General features: G+C 42.1%; 1 protein-coding gene and 1 long non-coding RNA gene across 5 annotated transcripts in view; one reads left to right on the forward strand and one right to left on the reverse strand.

Annotated features, from left to right (window-relative positions):
• The first annotated feature begins 2,600 nt into the window (after positions 1-2,600).
• The window catches only part of RUFY1 (RUN and FYVE domain containing 1), a 40,646-nt gene continuing 20,214 nt past the window's right edge, over positions 2,601-23,032 (forward strand). Inside the window, exon 1 of one of the 3 annotated variants that reach the window (XM_045027735.1) lies at positions 2,601-2,673. In XM_045027735.1, coding sequence (XP_044883670.1) covers positions 2,616-2,673 — 58 coding nt within the window. In that variant the 5' untranslated portion in view covers positions 2,601-2,615. Of the gene's footprint in view, positions 2,674-11,168; positions 11,459-21,268; positions 21,322-23,032 lie in introns of those variants that run through there. The other 2 variants (XM_045027734.1, XM_045027736.1) reach the window with 2 other exon arrangements.
• LOC123376072 lies at positions 4,215-21,126 on the reverse strand. 2 transcript variants are annotated; one of them, XR_006581671.1, is made up of 4 exons: positions 20,925-21,126; positions 15,788-15,856; positions 12,424-12,472; positions 4,215-4,475 (listed from the first exon to the last, which is right to left on the reverse strand). It is a non-coding gene; the product is annotated as an uncharacterized LOC123376072 (long non-coding RNA). The 2 variants fall into 2 exon arrangements; XR_006581672.1 differs by lacking the exon at positions 12,424-12,472 and having other exon boundaries at positions 20,925-21,124.

A 23,032-nucleotide genomic window follows, 5' to 3' on the forward strand; every position in this document is an offset into this window, starting at 1 on the left:
TTAGGTGGAAAGCCTTGGGCTAGCTGGGCAGGTGTCTTAGAGGATTCAGCTCAGCAGGAAGAATCAGGAACAGGAGAAGCTGGAATGAGGAACATTTTAAAGTCTACTGAGCTAGGTAAACCAATTATCCAAAGACTTTGGGTTTCCCCTGAGATCTTTGGATAATCAAAGTTTTACTGTACATCTGTAACACTTCTCTCCCATATACTGCCCCTTATTGGATAGGATGATATTGTCAGATCTTCTCAAGTGCGTGTGTGTGTGTGTGAAAACATGACACCTTTTCTGGCTGCACAGTCTTGAGAGGAGAAGCCTTAGGGGCCCAAAAAAAGGAACGGAGAGGAGAAAATAAAAGAAGGAAAAAAGAGGGAGAAGGAAATGAAGACGAGGAAAGAAAGGATAAAAGAGGAATGAGGGAGAGGAGATACTGAAGTTGTTTGTATTTAAAGAAACCTTTTAGCTGAATATTGATTCATCCTATGCACCCACCCATCACATTGGTATCTGGACTCCTCAGATCCCTTCCCTAGTCAGTATGCAGTACCATTCACAAAACATTCAGAAGACTCTGAGAAAACTGAGCCAACAAAGGTTGAGGGGAAGGATGCATTACACACTATTTGGTGCAGTTGGCCTCCTCTGTTGTGTTTGTTTATTGCATCTCATGGAAGTGACTCAAGGAAAGTTATAAAAAGAACACCACAATTATCTATCTAGGACCAAGCTTGACAGGGAATGTAGAGTATTGCCCAGCCATTACCAACAAGCAAAGCTTTATTATTTGTTGGAAAGACCTAATTACTTCATGCCACATTCTACCCTCAGATGTGCACACCCTCTACCCTCTAATGTGCACATTAGAACTGCATGCATGCATCTGACAGCCCTTTTACATCAGTTACTGAAAGTCATTCTAATAAGCTCCCTATCAATGGAGAAACTTATAACTTAAACATTCTATAGAAAACTAAGTATTCTTCCCCAATTCCTTTTATTTTTTTTTTTAAATTAAAGAAGCAAAGAACTCAGTAAATTACATCTGATTTGCATGAAGTTTTGCATAAAATGTAAATGCCTCTGGAACTCTGTTGCAATAATAGTCAGGTTTTTAACCACTTTTTAAAAATAATTTTCAATATATTTCTATTGTATTTACTGCTTGTAAATTTACAGAGCTTTTATGCAAAGACAATATAACCTAGTAGATAAAGTGATGGTCTGGTGACTTTTGAGGCAATTAGATCAAACCCAGTTAGGCTTGTCCTATTTTTATTACAAGTTTGTTCATTCTTTTCTTCTCTCAAATAAATTATTGCATTTATTAACTCTAAATTATGGTAATAAAATTAAAACATCTCATGAACATTTAAATGCTTTATTAAAAAAAAATCAAACCATAACATAGAGCATAGTTTTTCATAATGGTAGTTTTGGGAATCATCTAGGGAATGTGCTTTGCATTCCACAGACTTAATATAAAATATCTGATCCTGTTTTCTCTTTTAATTCGCAAAGTTTCTATTACATTTTTGGAACAATATAGGGTCCTTTGTGTGGTTACTTAACCCCCATATAAATATTCTCATGGGTATTAGTTGACAACTGTATCAGCAGAAGTGTTTGTCTCGTGTTTCAAAGGTACTGCATTCAAATTCTGTTAGGGTTGGGCTTTTATTAAGATTTTTATCCCTTCCTTCTACCACCCACCAGTCAGTCTAGTTACTGATTAATTCTTACCACTTTTCTAAAGCCCCCCAAAAGTATATTTGGTACAAAAAATTCCACATGCGATAGCAGCCAAGTTAAAAAAATAAGGGCATGCAACAAAAACCAACACAAAACCAGTCAGCCACGAGAAGATGTAATACATAAAAAAGAGAAAGTCATATTAGAAAAAGCTTAGGTGTTTATATAGTCAACTTATGTAAAACGCAATTATAAAATTAATACTCCATCACCATTTGAAATTCTCCCAAGTGGGTATATGAATCCTGAAAAAAAAGTCAGTTTAGTCCTTATTTTGTCTTGTTTAATTTGATGATATAAACAGCTAACTTTTTTTGTAACTTAACTCTAAATATAAACATCACATATTTATACAGCTGAACTGTTCTGTTCTCAACTTGGATGCTTCTACATGGGACCAGTTTTGGCTCAGACAGTAATTAACAGGTTTGTCGGGGGGACAGACACAAGTAGATCATAGGGTTGAGCTTCACCAAGTCCATAACTCTTCCCATTTGGACAGGTGTCCTCAGATTTTTTGTATTGTAGGCCAGGTCAAGCAACTTCACTTGGCTCTTACAAAGGCCTTGTAACACTACATAAATAACTAAGGCTTCTACAATGAAATTAACATACACCCAAGGTTAAACAGAAACCTGTGCTCTTTCTTCATAATCACTGAACACCCACAGCAGTCACTCAGAGCTGCAGATGCTTAGCACCTTTGAAAATCAAGTAACCCTTCCAGTGACCCTGAATTCACCTGGGTTTACCCAATTCTGTGGGTGTGCCAAAGGGGAGTGCTACTGGAGTAGGATAACACATGGCCACTGAACACATCTTTGTAACTTCTATAAATGCATGCCAGACAACTACCTTCCTTCCCCAAAATGGCCTCCATTAGCATGGCTACATTCACTGGGGACCATGATGTTAGGAGTTGCTCAGGTAAGCAGATCAGCTGATTTCCTTTCAAATAAAAACTAAGTGTTCTCAGAAAAAGTAAGGCTTTGAAAGGGGAATAGGTCTAATGTGAGTCATAGTTTTCAACCTCTGTCCTGACACAAAGCCACTAAAAGATCTCCCCAAAATCAATATCTTATTAAGGGTTGCACTCAGCCTATTAGTACTGCAAAGAGTTTGGTGAGAAGATGAGTCCTTGCAAGGTATTTTCTCTGCCTCAGGTAGTTTCACATGATCCCCACTATTTGTTCTAGAGAGTCCATGCAATGTGTAGGAGCTAAAGGGAGCTACCACTTCTCCTCTTGATCCTTTCAACATGCTTCTCAAGACATTGGGACCAGATTTTTAAAGGTATATAGGTGCCTAACGCTTATTGATCTGAATGCAAGGTAAAAATCTGGTCTCTGAGGCTCTTCTCTGTGACTAAAGTGTTATGGTACCATCTAGTGGGGGCCCTGCTGATTGCCTCAGCTCCCACAGTAATAGGGTGTGTCTGTAACATTCCTGAATCAATTTCATTTCTATTAACTGCTTTATTTGCAATTGAAAAGTAGGAACTAGTTATTTATCACTATAACATCGCTTCTCAAATCCTAAGGTCCGTCCTTACATAGTTCACACTCCTTTATTCAGGCAAAACTCCCACTGATATTCATAGAAGCAGGATTTGGCCCTAAATGTTTGATTGAAATGTTTAATGGCAACATTCTTCTGATGTCAAGCCAATATTAACCAGTAAATTGGTGATGAACTTTTAACAAGGGGCTCCTTCAAATATTCAGCCTTATTTACCTTTTTTTACTCCCTTCACTCACTTTCACCCACCACAATTTACGTCCTCACCTCAAGGAGCCTAACACCTCACAGAAGCTCCTCTATCTAGAACGGGGGTAGGCAACCTATGGCATGCGTGCCAAAGGCAGCACGCGAGCTGATTTTCAGTGACACTCACACTGGCCACCAGTCCAGGGGGATCTGCATTTTAATTTAATTTTAAATGAATCTTCTTAAACATTTTTAAAACCTTATTTACTTTACGTACAATAATAGTTTAGTTATATATTATAGACTTATAGAAAGAGACCTTCTAAAAATGTTTAAATGTATTACTGGCACGCGAAACCTTAAATTAGAGTGAATAAACGAAGACTCCACACACCACTTCTGAAAGAAGCAACTACTTTAAAGACTAACAGATGTATTGGAGCATAAGCTTTCATGGGTGAATGCCCACTTCATCAGACGCATGTGAACGGTTGCCAACCCCTGATCTAGAAGCTGATCTTGCAGTAGCAATCATGGGTGGATTGCCTTAAGGAGGGTGTTGGTTGGTGCATTTGTGTGGGAGAGCAGGAGAGTGTGATTAGGAAAGGAATGGCTGTTTGATCTGCAGCACAGTTGCAACAGCAGAACTGGAAATAATTTCAGATGTTTAAAGCAAGCTCCCTGATTAGAGGTGATTGGGATGCTTATTAGCTGATTAGCTATGCTAGAGATAGAACAACAACTAAAACTGTTGTGTCTGCAAAATGTAATCATTTAATTGCTGTGCAATGATGGGACAAGTAAGGAAATATTGACAGTGCTATGAAATTTTCTTGGTAATTTCCCAAAGAAAACAGGAGATTTTTTGCTGATACCCCTTATTTGCTGTCCCATCACCCCACTGCACACATGGAAAAACTCTCAGCAGTCCGTAGGGGATGTCCCAATTCTAGCAGGGTAACCCATTAGGAAATGTCCAGATCATGTTTATTCACGTTTCCTGTATCCATCCCAGAGGTTCACTGAAAAAATAAAAACAGACAAACAGGCAAAGGATTTTTTAAAAAATTAATATGATTTGAACACTTTACATTGCTGAGTTATGTAAGTGCATAATTTTATACGTATGACCTTCCCCTTCCATTGTTTGTTATACTCTCTTGTTGCAACTTGTCTTAAAACTAACTTGTAAGCTCTTGGGAGCAGGATCTGTGTCCGATGTGTTTGTGAAGTGCCTAACATGATGAGACCCCATTCCTGAGAGGGGCCTCCGGGTGCTACTAGAAAATAAGGCCTATATTCTAAAAGATACTAAAATAGGGTACCTATCAACTTATACCCAGGGAATATAAAAGCAAAACTGGAGACCTTCATTAATATTAGCATAATTGGTATGTGATTAATTTCAGCCCTGTTTTTTTACCAGTGCTTTGGGAAATATACACAGCACTGCTTGTGCTGGGGGATTAGGACAGAGGGGGTGGCTTCCATATCACACGTGCAACAGGTTGGAGCCAATGATTCTTGTATTTTATGCCTTTAGGACATGAGAGGAAGGATAGTTTGGTGGTTAAGGCACCAGCCAGGGACTTGGGAGACTAGTTTCAATTCTCTGCTTTGCTACAGACTTCTTGTGACTTTGGGCAAGCCACACAAGTCTCTCTGGCCCAGATCCACAAAGGTATTTAGGCTCATGGCTTCCACTGATTTCAGTTGTTGTTTGCAGTGTTGGAGCCATGTTGGTCTCAGAATATGAGAGAAACAAGGGATTACCTTTCCTGGACCTGAAGAAGAGCTCTGTGGAGCTCAAAAGTTTCTTTTTCACCAACAGAAGCTGATCCAGTAAAAGATATTACCTCACCCACCTTGTGTCTCACTGATTTCAGTGAAAGGCAGGAGCCTAAATATCTTTGAGCCTCCAGGCCAGAGTCTGTACCTCAGTTCCCTTCTAAAATGGGGATAATAGCACTTCCCTACTTTGCAGGGGTGTTGAGGATAAATATAGTAAATAATGTGAGGTGCTCAGATACCACAGTAACAGGGGTCACCGAAGCACTTAAGATAGACAGTGTAAAGAATAAGTTCTGGCACATCTATATTCCTAGAATCACTCAAATACACAGATCTTTCTTTTACTATTACTTTATAACATCTAATAAATTGGCAATGCTGTTGGTGATGCAACAGAGTCTTCCCTAAAGCCAAACAAACATGCTGATTGACTGATATGTTCACATTACTATAACAAAGCTGCACCCCACTAGGAAAGAAAACTGATCCATAACAAAAGGCTGTATTTTTCCTTCTATCCCTCTGGAAAAACAAACCAGTATTGGAAAGGATGAGTGACTTTCCAGTTAATAGGACTGTGAGTCATGAGATCTAGTTCTGTCACATGCTATACACAGATCATGTGACTGTAGGTAAGTCACTTAACCTCTCTGTTTATCAGTTTCCTCAGCTCTGAAATAGGAATAACTACCCCATAGAGGTGTCCAAGGTTTAATTTACTAAAGAGAAACTATCATGGGGAGTCCTTTCCAGGCCTATGTCTTATGTACCTAAATCTCATGCTTCAGCTGGCAGCCTGTACAAAGTCAGGAAGGATTATTTTCCCCCAGATAGATGTACTCTGGGGAGGAAGGATTCCCCTTTCTCTGAAGATCAGAGATGGTAACAACTGGAGATGTGACACCAGACAGTGCTCTAAGACAGTATTGAGAATTCTTTCTCAGATGCTTAGCTGGCTGGTCATGTTCATATTCTCAGTGTCATACTGATCACTATTTTCAGGGTCACAAAGGAATTTTTCCCCAGGACAGATTGGCAGGGACCTTGGGATTTTTGTTTGTTTTTCTTCCTCTGCAACATTGGGCAGTAATCGCTTGTTAGGATCATTGGGGTATCTCACCAAATCGATTCCCTAACATTGCAGAGGCCTACGGAATTGGTGCACCTCACACCTTCGATTTTCTGCCTGTGGCGCACAAGAGTTTAGTTTCCTCGGGGCTGTAACACTTCAGTCTCATCCAGGTTATTGTGCTCAACAGAGGGGTAACTAGTGGGGTTTAGTGACCCGTGATGTACAAGAGGTCAGACTAAATGATCTGGTGGCCCCGTCTAGCCTTAAACTATATGATTATAGCTCAAAATCTGATAAATTTAAAAATGAGTTAAAGGCAGTTTCCCATACTGTATCCGTCCCTGAATTCCCCTGCCAACTTTTGTGGTTTTCAATCCCATTTTCCTATTTTACTAGATTTTTCTCTCCCCTCTTGCTGTGTGGAAAAATACACATACACAAGGGAAACTAAGACCCCAGTCCTACAAATACTTGCCCATCTGAATAACTTTATTCCCATAAGTAGTCCAGTTGTATTCTATGTAAGTAGTGGGCAGCATCTAGGCCTAGTTGATTAAATACAAAGTGCTGTCAAAAGCACAAAATAGACTCAAATATTTTTTCTCTAATCTCTTCCTGTTACAGTAATTTTAGGTGTCACTTCTAATACTAGAATGTTTAAAAAACAGATATAAATGCTTTTTAATTTGATGGTGTCACTTTAATATTTGTAAAGTACGCTCTCATCTTCTGATGGAAGACATTACAGAAATGCAAGGTATGTTTAATGCCTGATCAGAATGAGATATTTTATTAATAAGTAATTAATAAAATTTTATCCTTTAATAGTGCATGATGCATTTGAACTATATCAGACTACTTTTTATAGCAAAAATATATCTTTAATAGTCCGTATTACTGAACATCCAAATAAAGCTCAGGGAAAAAACTGAACTAGAAGAATCTGCTTATATAGAATTGCATTAATCTTCATTGAATGATACTTCCTCCACCCTTTTCAATGTCACTGAAGGTCAGTGAAGTTGATATAAGCCATCCTCTTTTAGTTTAAAACTCAGAATCTTTGATTTCAGATAGACAGAATCTCTTAAGTGTGTAATTTCAAGATCAAAGCTGAGAGTTCATAAGAAGCAGATATATTGTTACTCTGCCTCCCTCCATTATATTATCATATGAATGATTTTGATATCTAAAACAGTATTTTAAAAAATAGTAAAACACAACAGTAAGACATAAGAGCTATGTGAAACCAGAACCAGACTTCAGTAGGCTCAAAGATGGCCTGTTATAGCAGCCCATGTTTAGAAGCATCTGGCAGATTTCTATATCAGGGCAAGTAGAAATAGGACAGATATGTCACTTAAGTAACAGACTTGACCTCTGCATTCTTCAGCAACCTTGCTAGGAAACTTGCTTAATAGGCTGTCAGAAGAAAATAGTGCTCTGCCTTCACACAGATGGTAAGAGCCGCACTAACAATCTGTGGCAGAGGTGACTACTGGAATAAAATGTCACAGCAGAAGGGGACCATCTAATGCAGAAGTAGCACTGCACTCTCTTTGGGATCTGTATGAATATAGGGAACTTTAAGTAGTAGCACTGCCCCTGTTTAATGATCTTTGTATTAATAAATGTTTTTTGGGGGGATGGGGGGACTATCAACCTGCTATATGAAACAAATAGTAATTTAGTCTTAGTATGTGATGTACCAGCAATTCTGCTAAAGCCTGACCACACTTAAACAACATCCTGAGTTGCTTTCTTAAGACTCCCAATAGGAATTTGAACCTAACTGGAACAACCCTAGCATTTCATGTTGCTTATATTGCTAAAAGGGGGGGATTGTTTAATGCTATTTCAGTGGTTGACTTATTAACTTCAAATTCACTTTTACTAGATATATAACTGGGTTCTATTCATTACTTTAAAAATATAAAACTATGCAGCATACATTTTTAGTAACCTTGTGCACAGTAAAATAGCTCCTTTGAACTCAAATGCCGGGAAGATTGAACTAAAATGTTCCACTATTACCTTACTGTGCACTTTCACATATTTCTTTTGAGGTTTTTCATTTTCTCTTATTTTATGGGAAGGAATATTATTGTTGTTTATGTCTTACTTCCAGTTAATATTTTGCAATTGAACATGTGTACTGTAATGTTAATCTGTATCTGCTGCATAATTAAATGTTGGGAGCAGCAGTTCAGGAGGGAGGGAAGAAATCTCCACCCTCTATTTTCCCCCTTTCTGCTTTCACATTATTTGAAAGTCGAAATCTATTTTGTTTTTATTTAAATACAGTTCAATGGAGATGACATCATCAAAGATCCTTGGAGAATATCATTCTTGTGTGACCACCTCCTTAGTCCCATGAGGTTCTCCTTCTGCAACTCACTCTCCAGGTGGCTCCTCTATGGGGCCCTAGCCATCCTGTCAATTGTAGGACTAGGGCCTATACAACTATTACAGAACAACTGTCCTTTGTTCTAGTTTCCATAAAAAACAAACAAATGGGCATTGTGTCAAATACCATTTCATCCCACTAGATGGCATGCAAAACATATGGTTGTAGCTCTGCTGCTGAGCAGTTAAAGCCTATATTCTGTTTGAATAAATCCTGAGTGAATAAGAGATTTCAGCTTTCATAGGTTCTATTATCCTTCACAGGCACTCAGAAGTAGCCCTCTGTTTTGTGAAGAATAAGTTAACCATGGAATTTTACATTTTTACAGTGCCTGAGAATACTTGAGAGTAGAACAGTAGTTGAAATACAAAATGTTAGTCTGGCCCCAAATCTGTATCTTCCTGTGTTCCCTACATCTACATACATATCTCTCTCCCTCTTCTGCATGAAAGGGGAGGTTTATCCACCACCAAGGCACCATAATCCCCATTCTTGGAAGCATCTGTGCAGGGGTTTGGCCCTGGAGGGAGATGATGTATTGTTTCACCAATACCACAGGCCATCCACTCTAGCATGCCACCACACACACGGTCACTGAACAGAAACTCATGCTCCTCCCGTCAGATCCCTTTAACAGATTTCCCTGGGACAAAGGGGCCTCAGTCTGCCCCCAAACTTTCTAATTCACAGAAGTTAACCAGCTCAAAAAGACACTCCCCTTCACAACAGAGCATGATGACCAGCTTCTTTCCTTTCCCCCACTGTTATCAGTCTTGTTTAAAGTTATTTATTAAGTATGAACAATGAGGAGTCTTTGTGGCACCTTAGAGACTAACAAATTTATTTGGGCATAAGCTTTTGTGGGCTAGGACCCACTTCATCAGATGCATGGCATGAAAAACACAGGAGCAGGTATAAATACATGAAAGGATGGGGGTTGCTTTACCAAGTGTGAGATCAGTCTAATGAGATAACTGGATACCATCACATTGGGCCTGAATAAAGACTGGGAGTAGGTGGGTCATTACAAAACCTAAACTTAATTTCCCCAATACTAATTTCTCCCTACTGTTACTCACACCTTCTTTCAACTGTCTGTAATGGGCCACTCTCTTACCACTTCAAAAGTTATTTTTCCTCCCTTGGTATCCTGCTGTTAATTGATTTATCTCATTAGACTGACCTCACACTTGGTAAAGCAACCCCATCCTTTCATGTATTTACACCTGCTCCTGTAATTTTCACTCCATGCATCTGATGAAGTGGGTTCTAGCCCACGAAAGCTTATGCCCAAATAAATTTGTTAGTCTCTAAGGTGTCACAAGGACTCCTCATTGTTTTTGCTGATACAGACTAACACTGCTACCACTCTGAGACCTATTAAGTATGCTGTACATACATTTTCTCAAGGAAACTTCTGTAACTCTCCTTGCAGTTTCGCACCTCTGTACTGCAATCAAATAAAAATATTTGAGAGAAGAAACTATATATAAATAAACAAAAGATGAGGGACTTGTAGTTTAAAGATGTTTCTTCTGCTACCAAGTTTGTTGGTAACAAGATGTCCCAAATTACCTCCTTGTCCTTTTAGCCTCCACCAAACAAAATATTTCCAAAGTCTATCCAACAAAAATAGCCAGTTTAGAAACAGGTGAGCCAATCATGCTTAATACAAGTTTAAACAAGCTGTAGTCCAACCATGTTATATAGTTGCTGGACAGAAACCTGCATGTTACAGCCATGTTAAGGCACCCTATGTTACTCTATAGATACCTGGTAAAGTTAAATTTTTCTAACCAGGATCAGGTTGGCTAATTCCCCAACATGATTATAACATATCCTTTTTGTCCACACAGGCAGGCACATTGTAATGTGTCTAAGCTGCAGCCATGTTTCCCAACTCTGCTTAAATATGCCTGTTTTTGTAGTGTAGATGGTGCAGGGGAGCATACTTCACTTTCAAAAACTTATAATAAGCCTCTATCAACCCTCTTCTCCAGGTTATGATGGTCCACTTTTAGGCAGGACAATCCAGTCTCAAAAGGTTGTGTGTGTTTGTAAATTCTGCAAAATCTGTGACTTTCATATACTCTGGCAAAATGCTAACTTAAAATATTGTGTAGAAATGCAGCGGATTCATTTGGTTTTTCAGATTGCTACAAATAACAATTGGAAATAAATCAAAAGGACAGCCACTACACTATACCTAAAGAGATACCACTTGTTGTAATTAATCAGTAACCAGAAAATATATAGCTGTGTATATAATTTTGAGCATGCAAGGCAAAATGTCCACAATCACAGAGGTTTCGGTATCTGACACGTTTGCTCATGCAAGTGGCTGTTGTACAATCACTCAGAGCACACCTTTTTTTCATACAACTCCTATCAACTGCAAGTTGGAAGACAGGGCAGAGTTTCTGCTTCACTCGATTGCTCATGACTAGTGTCATATGACATTTTAAAGATGGCTGAAGGAGAGAGTTGCAATGCATCTGCTCTGGAACAGAAAGATTTTGAAATAATTGACAGAAACCTGATTCCTAATAAAACTGAGTTAAAAAATGAGGGGAGAGAGAAAACTGTTGAAGAATCAGGATGGTCTGCTCCCATCTTTTCACTGGCCAAGAAAGCTTCAGAAAACTTAGCAGTGAGCTATGGCAACGCTCTGAAGTCTGCAGCTTTGGTAGGACTCGTACCCAAACCAGTCAGCAATGACAACACAGCAAAAACAAGTATGGTTATGTTTATTCAGTAAACTTTCTTGTACCCTGTACAAATAAGTTAGTTATAGCCTGCAAGTGGCATGTTTTAGTGTCAAAGATGCATTATTATTACTTTGCATTTATTTAAAAAACTATCTCCTTGGATACTGTAATGATTTCTACAAAGTACTTATGAACCCGGAGAACAAATCTCAGCAAATGTTTACATTATCAAGGAAAGCATAACTTTTTTATATTTTGGGGAGGATGGCTTTTAATTTTTGTGCATTACATTTTTCTTTGTTTCCCAGAAAAGTTTGGCTTAGATGTAGCATGACTGCATCAGTATCTAGTATGGTCTCTTTCTTTACTTAGAGGTGGGCTAACTGGGACAAGGAAACTTATATATATATATATATATATATATATATATATATATATATATATATTGTTTTCTAATCATATGACTTTCACAGTCTCTCTGATACACACATAGTAATGAAACATCAGGAAGCAATTGTGCAATAAAGAGCTGTAATATCTAATAATATATTAAAATTATTTATAATGTATAAAAAGATTCTTAAGAGAAACTGGATGGTTTATTAGCAAACATTTATGAATGTCCTTTTAAGGGCTTAAATCTGCTTAATCAGTGTAATCCTGGCCCCACTGTAGTCTATGGGAGTTTTGCCACTGATTTCAGCAGGGTTAGGATGTCACCTTCTATGTAGTGTGTATTGCTGCATACATTAGCTAAACTGTTTCTTGTAAGTCTTCCCAAAAATGCCAGACAAGAGTCTTCCAACATTGCAGACTAAATGCAACATCAACTTGAAGGAGACTAAATAGTGCCAGGCATGGGGGAGAAAGACAGGACATGATGGCTCTGTCTACATCCTCTAATGGGGCCCTCTTTTATGGGGGAGATCTATATTGAGGTATCAGATTCTGAGGTTACCCTCTCATTGCGTGTCATGGTCTATTGTACTTACTGAAAGCTCTAGCCCCAGGTGAGCTGACATAGCACAGTTCAGGTCCCACCTAAAGACAAACATTTTATTGACACAACCAGAGAGGAAAAGATTGGTAGAAAAAGAAACAAGGGAAAAGGAAGAGAACATCAGAAGAGGAATTGTGGGAGGAGGGACAAGGAGAGAGATATTGAGAGATCTGAATGAACAGTGCAAAAGTTACTGGGTCTGATCAAAATATTCTAAAGTAGTTTGATTTCATGTTATATATTTAACTACTTCTACAAAGAGCAGGAGCTGGGAGTCTTACAACAAAGGCATTTCTCATACTTCAATAGGTGCCTTATGAAGCTTCTGTGAAAAAAGAGTATCTATTGGGTTTCTGGGAACCGGGCGGGCGGAAGCCCACCCAATGCTAAAGGATCCCCCCCCAGCCTAAGGGGAGGATCTACAAGACCTCAGAAACCCACTAATTTCGGGGGACAACTAATAAAAGAACAGGGACAGGAGTGCGGTCAAAGGGTCATAAGAAGGGAGCCTGACGGGGACACCGAGCAGAGAACCCCGGACAGCACCCACTGTTCCTCGAAGGCGTCAAGGGAGCCAGTGGACGCCACATAGCAGGGTATGTGTTTCTATGTAGCAGCAACAAGATACTCAATGCTCTGTGTGTGTATGTCCATGAAGATATAACACAGGAGTGATTTGCATGTAGAAAACTAATAACTGAATGTCTAGTTTTAATCAGCAAATAAATCTCAGTATAGCATAATGTCAAGCCACTAGACCTGGACTCAGATTGCACCCTCCAAGAGAAGGAAAAGTCCACAAGAATCCTCTTGTGGAATTCCCCTCACCCCATCCCTGCATCATTCCACTGGGGAGGAGCCTGCTGTGAGTTTGCCCCGCTCACTCCAACCCATGTGGTATAGGGTGCATGGCCTGGCTAGAAAACTTGTAGTTCCTGGAAGGGAGACAGCAGAAGACTAAGGCCATTTCAGTGGCAGTTGCATGTTCCTGCAGCAGCTCTTGCCTCTTCTACACCCCTTTTGGTCCCTGGCAGTGTGGCTGCAATGAAGCGGCCTTTGAAACCTACCCCAGCCTCCCATCCCACAAAGGGGATTTCCCCACTGAGATGGGAGCTCCATGGGGAAAAAGAATAACTTCCCAGGCTGCACTGGAAATTCTTCAGAATTTCCACAGGGCCAGATGGGAAATGATATGCATTCCTGCCCCATTTTACCCACCACCACCATTCCAGCCTTTTCCACCCTATTTGGAGCACCCTTCACAAGGTCTAGTGGAGGGGAAGGGAAGTGAATGGTGCTGCAGAGGTGGCCGAGCAACTTTCCCAGTGGGAAGGGGAAAGCCATATATTATTTCCTCTGCTCCCAAATCTGTACACACCCACCCTCCACACACACATAGTACAGTGTGTTCCTGACTGAATTCCTGCATAACCCTGGAAAAGTCACTTCGAAACATCAACTTGGAATCTAATCATTTTCAAAATATGTGTTAAGTGACTTCAGGCAGTACAGCTGCCCCTACGTTACTTTACCAGTTTTTATATCTTTACAATCACATTTAGCTTTTTTTTTTTAATATCTTCCCTTCCTGTCCCTTTCAGTGTGCACAGAGGGAACTGACTATACAGGGGAAACAGTAAACATGAATACATAAAGTGCTGTCAAGTGCACAGTAAACTGAAAAACAAACTAGAATTTTCCTCTAGTTTTTCAATAATCAGATTTTACTTGCAAAAATAATAGACAACACTGAAAGTTGAATGTCCCTCTAACCTCCCTGTGCCTCAGTTTCCCCATCTGTATAATAGTGATATTTTGGTAAAGCATGTGGCGATCCTCTGAGAGGCACAAAGGATTGTACATAAACAATCAAAGCTATAGTTATTCTTTCTGATGCATGTATATGATCCCATGCATATTAAGTGAATTGCTGAATGTGTGTGTAGTTGTTAAAATTGTATATGCCACTACTAGAGAGCAGTGTAATGAAATTAAAGGGATGCCTCCATAGTATTAAAGTGTGGCAGCCCTACAGCTCCTGTAAAATTCAGACACACAAATCTGAGGTCTTCACAGATTTGCTGCCTGGGGAGCAAGTGCCCATGATTGATTTGGCAATATACAAAGATGTGACATTTTTAAATGTCTCTGCATTTCCAGCTGGAAAACTGGGTGAGGTCGGAAGGAAACTCATATCCTTGTGTATGAATGCAATAAGTCTTGCCAATAAAATGGAGGAACTGGAATTACTGGTGCAGAAGGTCGAACCAGACATTACAGGGACTACAGAAACATTGTGAAATAGCACTCATGATTAGAGGAAAAAATGAAGGATATATGCTGTTTAGGAGTGTCAGAAATAAAGGTAAAGGTGGTGGGGGTAGCTTTGTACATCAATGATCTAGTAAACTATAAAGAATTACAAAGTGATAGTATGAACAAAACTGAATCTATTTGGGTCAAAATCATTAGAGAAGGATCATGAAAGAGGTTCTGTTAGGATAATGTTAAGGTCTGTTGTAAAACCCCAGGGCTGGACTGGGATATGGAAAGTGTATAGAAATATTACCATATTTGAGGTTGAAGAAAAACATAGAGCTGAATGCACCTAAAATACTGAAAGAATTGGCATAGGAGATTGCTAATCAGATAGACAGAATTATTAAAAATCCTTGCTATTTGGGGATACTATCATATATCTGTAAAATGTATATTTAAGAAAGGGGTGGGGGAGGGGAAGTGATCCAGGCAATTACAGACCAGTCAATCTGAGCTTAGTAGTACGCAAGGTTTTAGAGCAAATTGTGAAGGAAAGAATAATTACATTCATGGAGGCAAACAGATGTTATACAACATGATTTTACCAAAGGTAGACAGTCCCATAACTAATCTGATTTCCTTCTTTGAGAAGTGATGTTTGGGGGTGGGGGTTGCCTTAATCTGCTGCATGGGGTGTGGGCTACTTGCCAGGATCATATGGGTACATCTGAATCAGTTCCCTGCCTTTGAGAGACCCTGGGAATTGGTACACCTCAGTCCCTCTTACTGTTTGCCTGTGGCACATAATAGGTTAGTTTCCTATTAGGCTGTAAATACTTCAGTCTAATTTCAGGAGTTGGTGGCCTGTGATATACAGATCAGACAAGATGATCTGATGGTCCCTTCTGACCTTAAATTCTATGACTCCTTGCTTTTGTGGGATTCTTTGGTAATTAACTCTTATTTTAATCTAGTTTTAATTTCCTTTTTTTTTTAAAGTCCCATTGTAGATCTAAAAATACATAATTTACACAATTTGATATCTATTGGATTTGTTTAGTAAACTGGATATTTTGTAGTTGCATGAAATTACTTACTTGGCTCATTGTGAGAGGTGAATTCCATTGTCATGATATGAGGCAAATAGTCTGCTTTTTGATACCATCCTGATGATATTTAGAACATGCAAATAAATAGAAAGCACAGTAATTAAATGTTTAGTAGTTACTACAGTAAATTAGGTTTGTCCTCCAGTGACCTTTGGCTAATGGAGTTTCTCACTTACACCAGTTCTGAATTTGGCCATCTGTTTAATGATTCCAGGGCCATTCATAGCTAGATCAGAAGGGGCAGGAGGCAATAGACTAGATATTTTGATGCTTCAGAAGTGCAAAGAACAATATTGTCAAATTTATTCTTGCAACCTGTATTTGGGTTTATTTATAAAGTCCTAAAGAGAAGTTTACTGGTATGTTACTCAACTCCAGTGTAAATAACATTTGATAACCCACCTTGGGACTGAGGTCTATTGCTGTGCAGTTATTTGTTTCATTCCATTGTTGTGAGGGAATGTACTTTCATTTTAAACTCCCTCTTTCTCAGTCATTCCAAACTTTTTAAAAATATTTTGGTCAGAAACTATTCTGGTTGCTTTTGTTAAGCTAAACAAGGGGATGGGATACCTTTATGCTGGATTTTTTTTTTTTTGCTTATCCAGTGTAACTCAAACAACTCAAGTTTAAAACTTCAAACAAAACAAGAACTATTAATTGAAAAGTACCTCTAAAAATGTGTAGTGTATGTAAATTATTCTATGCCCCATTCTGGCTGTAACCCAACCGTGCTATCCTTTGTGTTTTTAGTTTGAGACAAGGCTGGATGAGGTAGTATCTTTTATTGGGCCAACTTCTGTTAGCCACTCAAGGCAGGTTCCTGTTTATGTTGGTACATTCTCTCTGTTACAGTGCTATACAAACTGGCACTCTATAAATATTACAGATGGGGCTGGTAGCACTGCCGATAGTTAAGGTTGCCCAGCACGTCCCATTATAAGACTCTGTTTTCAGTTGCTTGTAACTTTGCCAAACTTTAACCATTTGGGTTGACATTTCCCATGCCAGGTCTCTGCTTCAGGCTGAAACATTCTGGAGGAACTTTAGCAAAAATGGTTCATCCATTTTGGAGAACATGATTGGGGAAAAACAGGAGCTTATAGTCCATGTTTTTAAAAAAAAAAAAAATTACAAATCTCTGAGAAGCCCTAGCACTCCCATCCATAGGAGCAAGGCCTTGAAATTTGGCCTTTATTCTGGTGTCAGGGATACACTTTTTGCTGTCCCCCTGAAAAACTGCCCAAACTTGATTAATTACAAGCCTTTGAAAAATCACAGTTCACACATGGTCAAAGACTTGTAAGAGTTTGGCAGATAAATTATCCAAAGATTCGATCTCCACCAGAGTATGCTACAGCCAAGCCAGCACGGCTGATAAGGATTTTCCCTCCAATTGCTCCTCATGGCTACTGTGGTGCCAGACACCCATACGGAGAGCCACCATGAGACTGTTTCTCCTGTGCTCTCAATGCCCCCATATTGTCACCCAAGCAGAGGAGGAGGAAGCTGCCTGAATCCAATGCAAAGGGAACAAGAGCCAGGCTTTTTCTTTCTTTTCTTTTTTTTTATGGGGGGAGGTGAGGGAGAGAGACAGCAGGGAGGCTGACTGGCTTAGCAGGATCCATGCCTTGTTCAGTGCACAGCATGAACCTGCTCTGGGGAGGAACCAGGGTTGTGTGCAGTGAAGGAGACTCGTCTGTAGGTCCCCTGCCTCATTTGTTGCAGAAGTCGCACAGTGTGTAGTGAATGAGGAAGGGATTGCAAGAAGAGAGATGATGCTTTCATAGTTAAGGCAATTGAAAGTATAAATATAAAATGTTACCGTTCGCTATAAAAAATCAGGCATCTCAAATTGGGCCCTGAAATTAGTGGACTCTTTCTTGGCCACAGCTTCCCATTTGTGAAATGAGGATAACAAAACCACCTAGCTTCACAGAGATGTTTTGAGTATAAATTCACAAATCATAGAATCATAGGACTGGACAGCACCTCGAGAGGTCATCTAGTCCTGTCCCCTGCACTCATGGCAGGACTAAGTATTATCTAGACCATCTCTGACAGGTCTAACCTGCTCTTAAAAATCTCCAGTGATGGAGATTCCATAACCTCCCTAGGCAATTTATTCCAGTGCTTAACTACCCTGACAGTTAAGTTTTTCCTAATGTTCAACTTAAACTGCCCTTTGCTGCAATTTATGTCCATTGCTGCTTGTCCTTTCCTCAGAGGTTAAGGAGAACAATTTTTCTCCCTCCTCCTTGCAACAACCTTTTATGTACTTGCAAATTATATGTCCCCTCTCAGTCATCTTTTCTCCAGACTAAACCAACCCAATTTTTTCTATCTTCCCTCATAGGTCATGGTTTCTTTTGGTTGCTCTTCTCTAGATCTTCTCCAATTTATCCACATCTTTCCTGAAATGTGGCACCCAGAATTAGACACAATACTCCAGCTGAGGCCTAATCAGCGCAGAGTAGAGCAGAATTACTTGTCATGTCTTGTTTACAACACTCCTGCTAATATATCTCAGAATATCTGCTTTTTTTGCAATAGTGTTACATTGTTGACTAATATTTAGCTTGTGATTGTGATCCACTATGACCGCCAGATCCCTTTCTGCAGTACTCCTTCCTAGGCAATCATTTCCCATTTTGTATGTGTGCAACTGACTATTCCTTCTCTGTGAAGCACTCTGATACCCAGGATCAGATTAACCCATTATTGGGCCATAGGCAAACATGCACTTCTGGGTCCTTACCTTATAACATGAATAGCAGCAAACAACTGTACAATACACTCCCCATGGCCAGGCTGGCAATGCTGTAGATCTACCAGGACTATCTGCTTATCCTCCAGCTGCTTGGGGCACTGCTCACCATGACAGTGGAGCAGCCAGGCCCAATGTAAGTGAGTAGCATTGCAACCTGGGAAATGGGGTCTCAACGCCGCTCACTCAAATTTGGCCCAACTGCCCCCTCCATCATGGAGAGATAGCTGGGTCAAACCTGAAGCTATATCTACACTACCACGGTAAGTCGACCTACGCTACGCAACTCCAGCTACGTGAATAATGTAGCTGGAGTCGATGTACCTTAAGTCGAGTTACTGCGGGGGGTTGACGGGAGACTTTCTCCCGTCGACTTACCTTACTCTTCTCATCGGGGGTAGAGTACAGGGGGTGACTGCAGAGTGATCTGCAGTCGATTTGGCATGTCTTTACTAGACCCTCTAAATCGAATGCCAGTGGATCGATCTCAGCGCATCAATCCCCGCTGTAGTGTAGACCTGCCCTGAGTGGCACTTGGACCCTGTATGCCAGGTTGCAAATTTGACCCCATTTTGGGCTCCCCCATGAATCTGGGCCTAGTTTGCCTATGCATTAATCTGCCAATACTATAGTGATGAGTATTATAGAATGCCTGTGAGGAAACTAATTCTGTATTCACAGCAGAGTTTGAATGGTGTGCAGTAAACAAGGCACAGGACCACACAATGAGGCTAAAACAAAATATTGAATAGCTGCTCATTCAGTAAGCACCATCTGTCCTGTGCACTGAATAAGGCAGGGGTCCTGAGGAAACAATAGTGTGTGATCCAGTAATATAACTGGACTGTATCACAATGCATATGCATAAGAGGGTCAGCTTATGGTTGCACAAGCAACTTGATTTCTGGCATTTCTTAGCTCTTGCATGCTTGCCTTTGCAACCTTCATGTTTAAATATAATTTTTATCATGTATATACACACACAAATATTAACTGAAGGTTCATCTAAACACAGAAGCTGCACTAGTTTTACTTAAATAATTTTTAAAAACCATTTAAATTGATGCAAATCCCAACACAGACACTTTTATATCAGTTGAAAAGTGACTTTTGTTTAATTTGCATTGTTACAGGTGCAACTCAGCCAACACGTCAGGTTTAAATCTATTTCAAAGTGCCCATGCACAAAATTGCACCGCCTTAATTAAATCCATTTAAAATTACACTCTTAGCTAAACTAATGCAATTTTGGATGTAAACTAGGTTTTAGAGTTACAGTTGCAAAAGTATATTTCCTTTCAATACAAACTCAGATCTAGGAAACTATCCCAACAACTTCAGTATAAATGCATTACTGCTGAAACCTAACACCTAAACAAAGCCATTCATTCCTCACCTCCATAGTCAACTTTCTTTTCACTTCTGTTGTGCAACCAGACACTAGATATGCATCAGGTTCCTAAAAATCTCTCTCAAACACACAAGTTTACCTGCAATCTCAGCAAGATTAATCATATATATCCAAAATCTGTTACCTAAAAACATCTGACATCAGAGTTCAGCATGTGTATTTGAGTGTGATTTTTGAGGATCTGATGCATGCATTGTGCTGTCTGTTGGGAAGGCGTGTGTTGTGATTCATCGGCATGTGTATTTTATTTCAATGGTGGTAATAAGAGCTGCTCTGCGAGCTGAGCTGGATCTGGTTGTTGATGATTCCTTAAATGGATTTCCTATTTTTAGATTTGTGTTTAGCTCTGAGCATTTTAGGTGTGGCATAAACAATAATCCTTCTCACCACTGTGATGTTTGTTATCCCAAAGTACCACATGTGAGGTGGTTTTGTCCACGCTGTCAAGAGCAGGGGTGTTGCTGGCAGGGGAGTGAAGGAGGGAGACTGCAGCAGGTAGGCAGTTGCACGCTCCTGGGAATGAGGGGTCACTGCTGGAAGTCGGGACGTGGCAGGTAGGTCCCGCTCCCACAGGAATCAGGTGTGGGAGGGGACTTAATGGGGGTGCAGGCGACACCCCCATTGAAATAGGAGAGAGGAGTAGGCAGCGCCCCCACTCTCACACTGGACAAGGAAGGGGATTAGTGGGGCTAGGCAGCATCCCCCCACGCACTACGTAAGAGAGGCAGGACTAATGGGAGCGATAGGGGCAGCCCCCCACCCCATCAGGAAGGGGTAATGGGGGTAGGCAGCGCCCTGCCACGCACCCACCGCATGAGGGGGCGTTAATGGAGGGATGGGGGTTTTCAGCGTCCCCCCCCCCCCCATTGGAGCCGCGCCGCGGGCGGTTTTTTCGCTGCAGGTCGTGCTGTGAAATGGCCGTGTGCGCTACACTGACAGTGGCTTACTGGGAGGGAGGCGAGGGGCAGGCGTCCCTCACACGTACCACCAGCCCCGTCTAAGATGGCGGCTGCCCCCTGCTGCAGCTCTCGTTCTCTCTATGCTCACTCGCGACAGTCCCCGGCCCGAGCACGCCACTGGGCGGTTTCCATAGCCCGGCTCTCAGGCCCCTCGTGCCTCTCTTTCGAGCCAATGAGGATCGAGGTGGAGAGGCAGCGAAGGTTCTCGCACCCAATGGGAACGTGCGAGGGGCCTGTCTGAACGTGCAGCCAATTGGAGGCGGAGTTTGTGGCCCTTGCAGCCTGATTGGCTTGGATGGGGAGTTAATGATGGGCCTGCGTCGCCCAATCAATGGTCTCTATTTGGGGGGTGGGGGGAGCTGTTTCTCTGGCAGCGCTGGAGAGGGTGAGAGGCCAGTGCGGATAACGGGCTGGGGATGGGCTTTGGGGACTCGGCGTGGGGCCATTCCCGTGACCTCAGTCTGCTTAGGGGCTGTGGGGACAGGAGGCCTGGGGGGGGAGGCAAACAGGAGGTAATGGGAGAGCTCCCATAGGGGCAGAGTGCTGGGGAGCAGAAGATATGGGGGTCCCACTTGGGGGAATGATGTTGGGGGCAGGGGATCATATGGGTTCCACTGGGGGCGGTTAGTGCTGGGGGCAGGGGATATAATGGGGGTCCCACTTGAGAGGAATAGTGGTAGGGGGCAGAAGGCCCTGGAGAGAATCCCCATTGGGAAGGACAAGAGGCAGTTGGGCAGTGGAGCACGGGGGGCAGGAGGCTGTGGAGGGGACCCCTTCAAATTAGGCAGAGTGCCAGTTATTTCACTTGGCTGTTTCTCTCCTAGGTTTGCTAGACAAGTATTAATTGTGGGATCCCAAGCACCCCTACCACAGGGTTACCCAGGGCATGGGGTTTCTCTTCAGACCCACTGGAAGATCTTGTCATTAGACGTTCAGGGCCACAAATTGTTTGCTTGTGTTTACAGCCAGCCCTAACTACCCCTCTGATGGAGGGATGGGAATAGGATGAGGTTATATTGCATGCAACAATGTTCCCCACAATCTGGGCGAAGGATTAGGATGGAGTTTCAGCATGTGTGTTGCTTGTTGCAATGTCTCAGGGCCAGTCCCAGGTTTACAGTGGCACCATGGAGCCAGTTCCATGCTCAAAAGGGGCCCCAGGCCTGCTCTGCTTGCACTGTGGTCCAAGACCCTGCCAGTCTGCTGGTTCCCTACCACCACCATCACCATCACTTGCTCCTCTTGGCCTGGCTGGCCAAGGGTGCCTCTCTGCCCCTGGGCCCCACCCGCTGGCTCCTCTCTGCCCACTGGCCGGACCCCAGCACATCTCCGACTCCGGGCAGTCTCTGCTTCCCACCACCTGTGGGGCCCTACCTGTCTCGCTGGAGCCGAACTGCCTAGGACTGGTGCAGAAGCCTCGCCAGTCTCAGCTAGTTGAGAGGGAAACACCATGGGAGGACTTAGCTGGGCCTCTCCAGGCAAGTGGGTCCTGAGGGAGCCCAGCCAAGACATGCCCTGGCCTGGCTGATTGCACCACTCACGAGGGCTGGAGCAATTCCTGGGCCCAGGACCAGCCCTGACTGGGCTGCCAGCTCAGCCCGGCAGACACAGTTTTCTCCCAGCAGGGCTGGTGAGTGTATCTGCGAGGCAAGGCGTGGGGGAGTGGGTCTCTTGGGGGTTGCTGGGCTGTGAGGGGGTGGGGAAGATCTGTGTGTGGCGCTAGGGAGTGGGAGTTCTATGTGGGGTGCTGGGCAGTTGTGGTGAGGGTTTTGGGCAGGAGGGCGCTGGGCAGGGGTGGTGTTGTGCAGGGCACTGTGCATTTGTGGCAGGGTCGGGGGGGGGGGAGGGGCGTGCTGGGCATAGGGTGTCCAGGGAGTCTCTGGCGATAGGGGTGTTGGGTAAGTGAGGGGCTGTATGGCATGGCATGGGCCCGTCCCCAAGGGGAACAGGCACGCTGGCAGCACAGGGCCAGGTGGGCTACTGTGCATCTGGCAACTACAGTTTGTTAATAGTGCCCTTGCACTGGGCTGGGCAGAGTGAGGCCACTCCTGCCATGCGTCACCTCATTGCCCCTGGCTGACCCTTCGCTCTGGGGA

This window comes from Mauremys mutica, chromosome 8 (assembly GCF_020497125.1).
Source record: "Mauremys mutica isolate MM-2020 ecotype Southern chromosome 8, ASM2049712v1, whole genome shotgun sequence".
In the NCBI taxonomy this organism is placed as follows: domain Eukaryota; kingdom Metazoa; phylum Chordata; order Testudines; family Geoemydidae; genus Mauremys; species Mauremys mutica.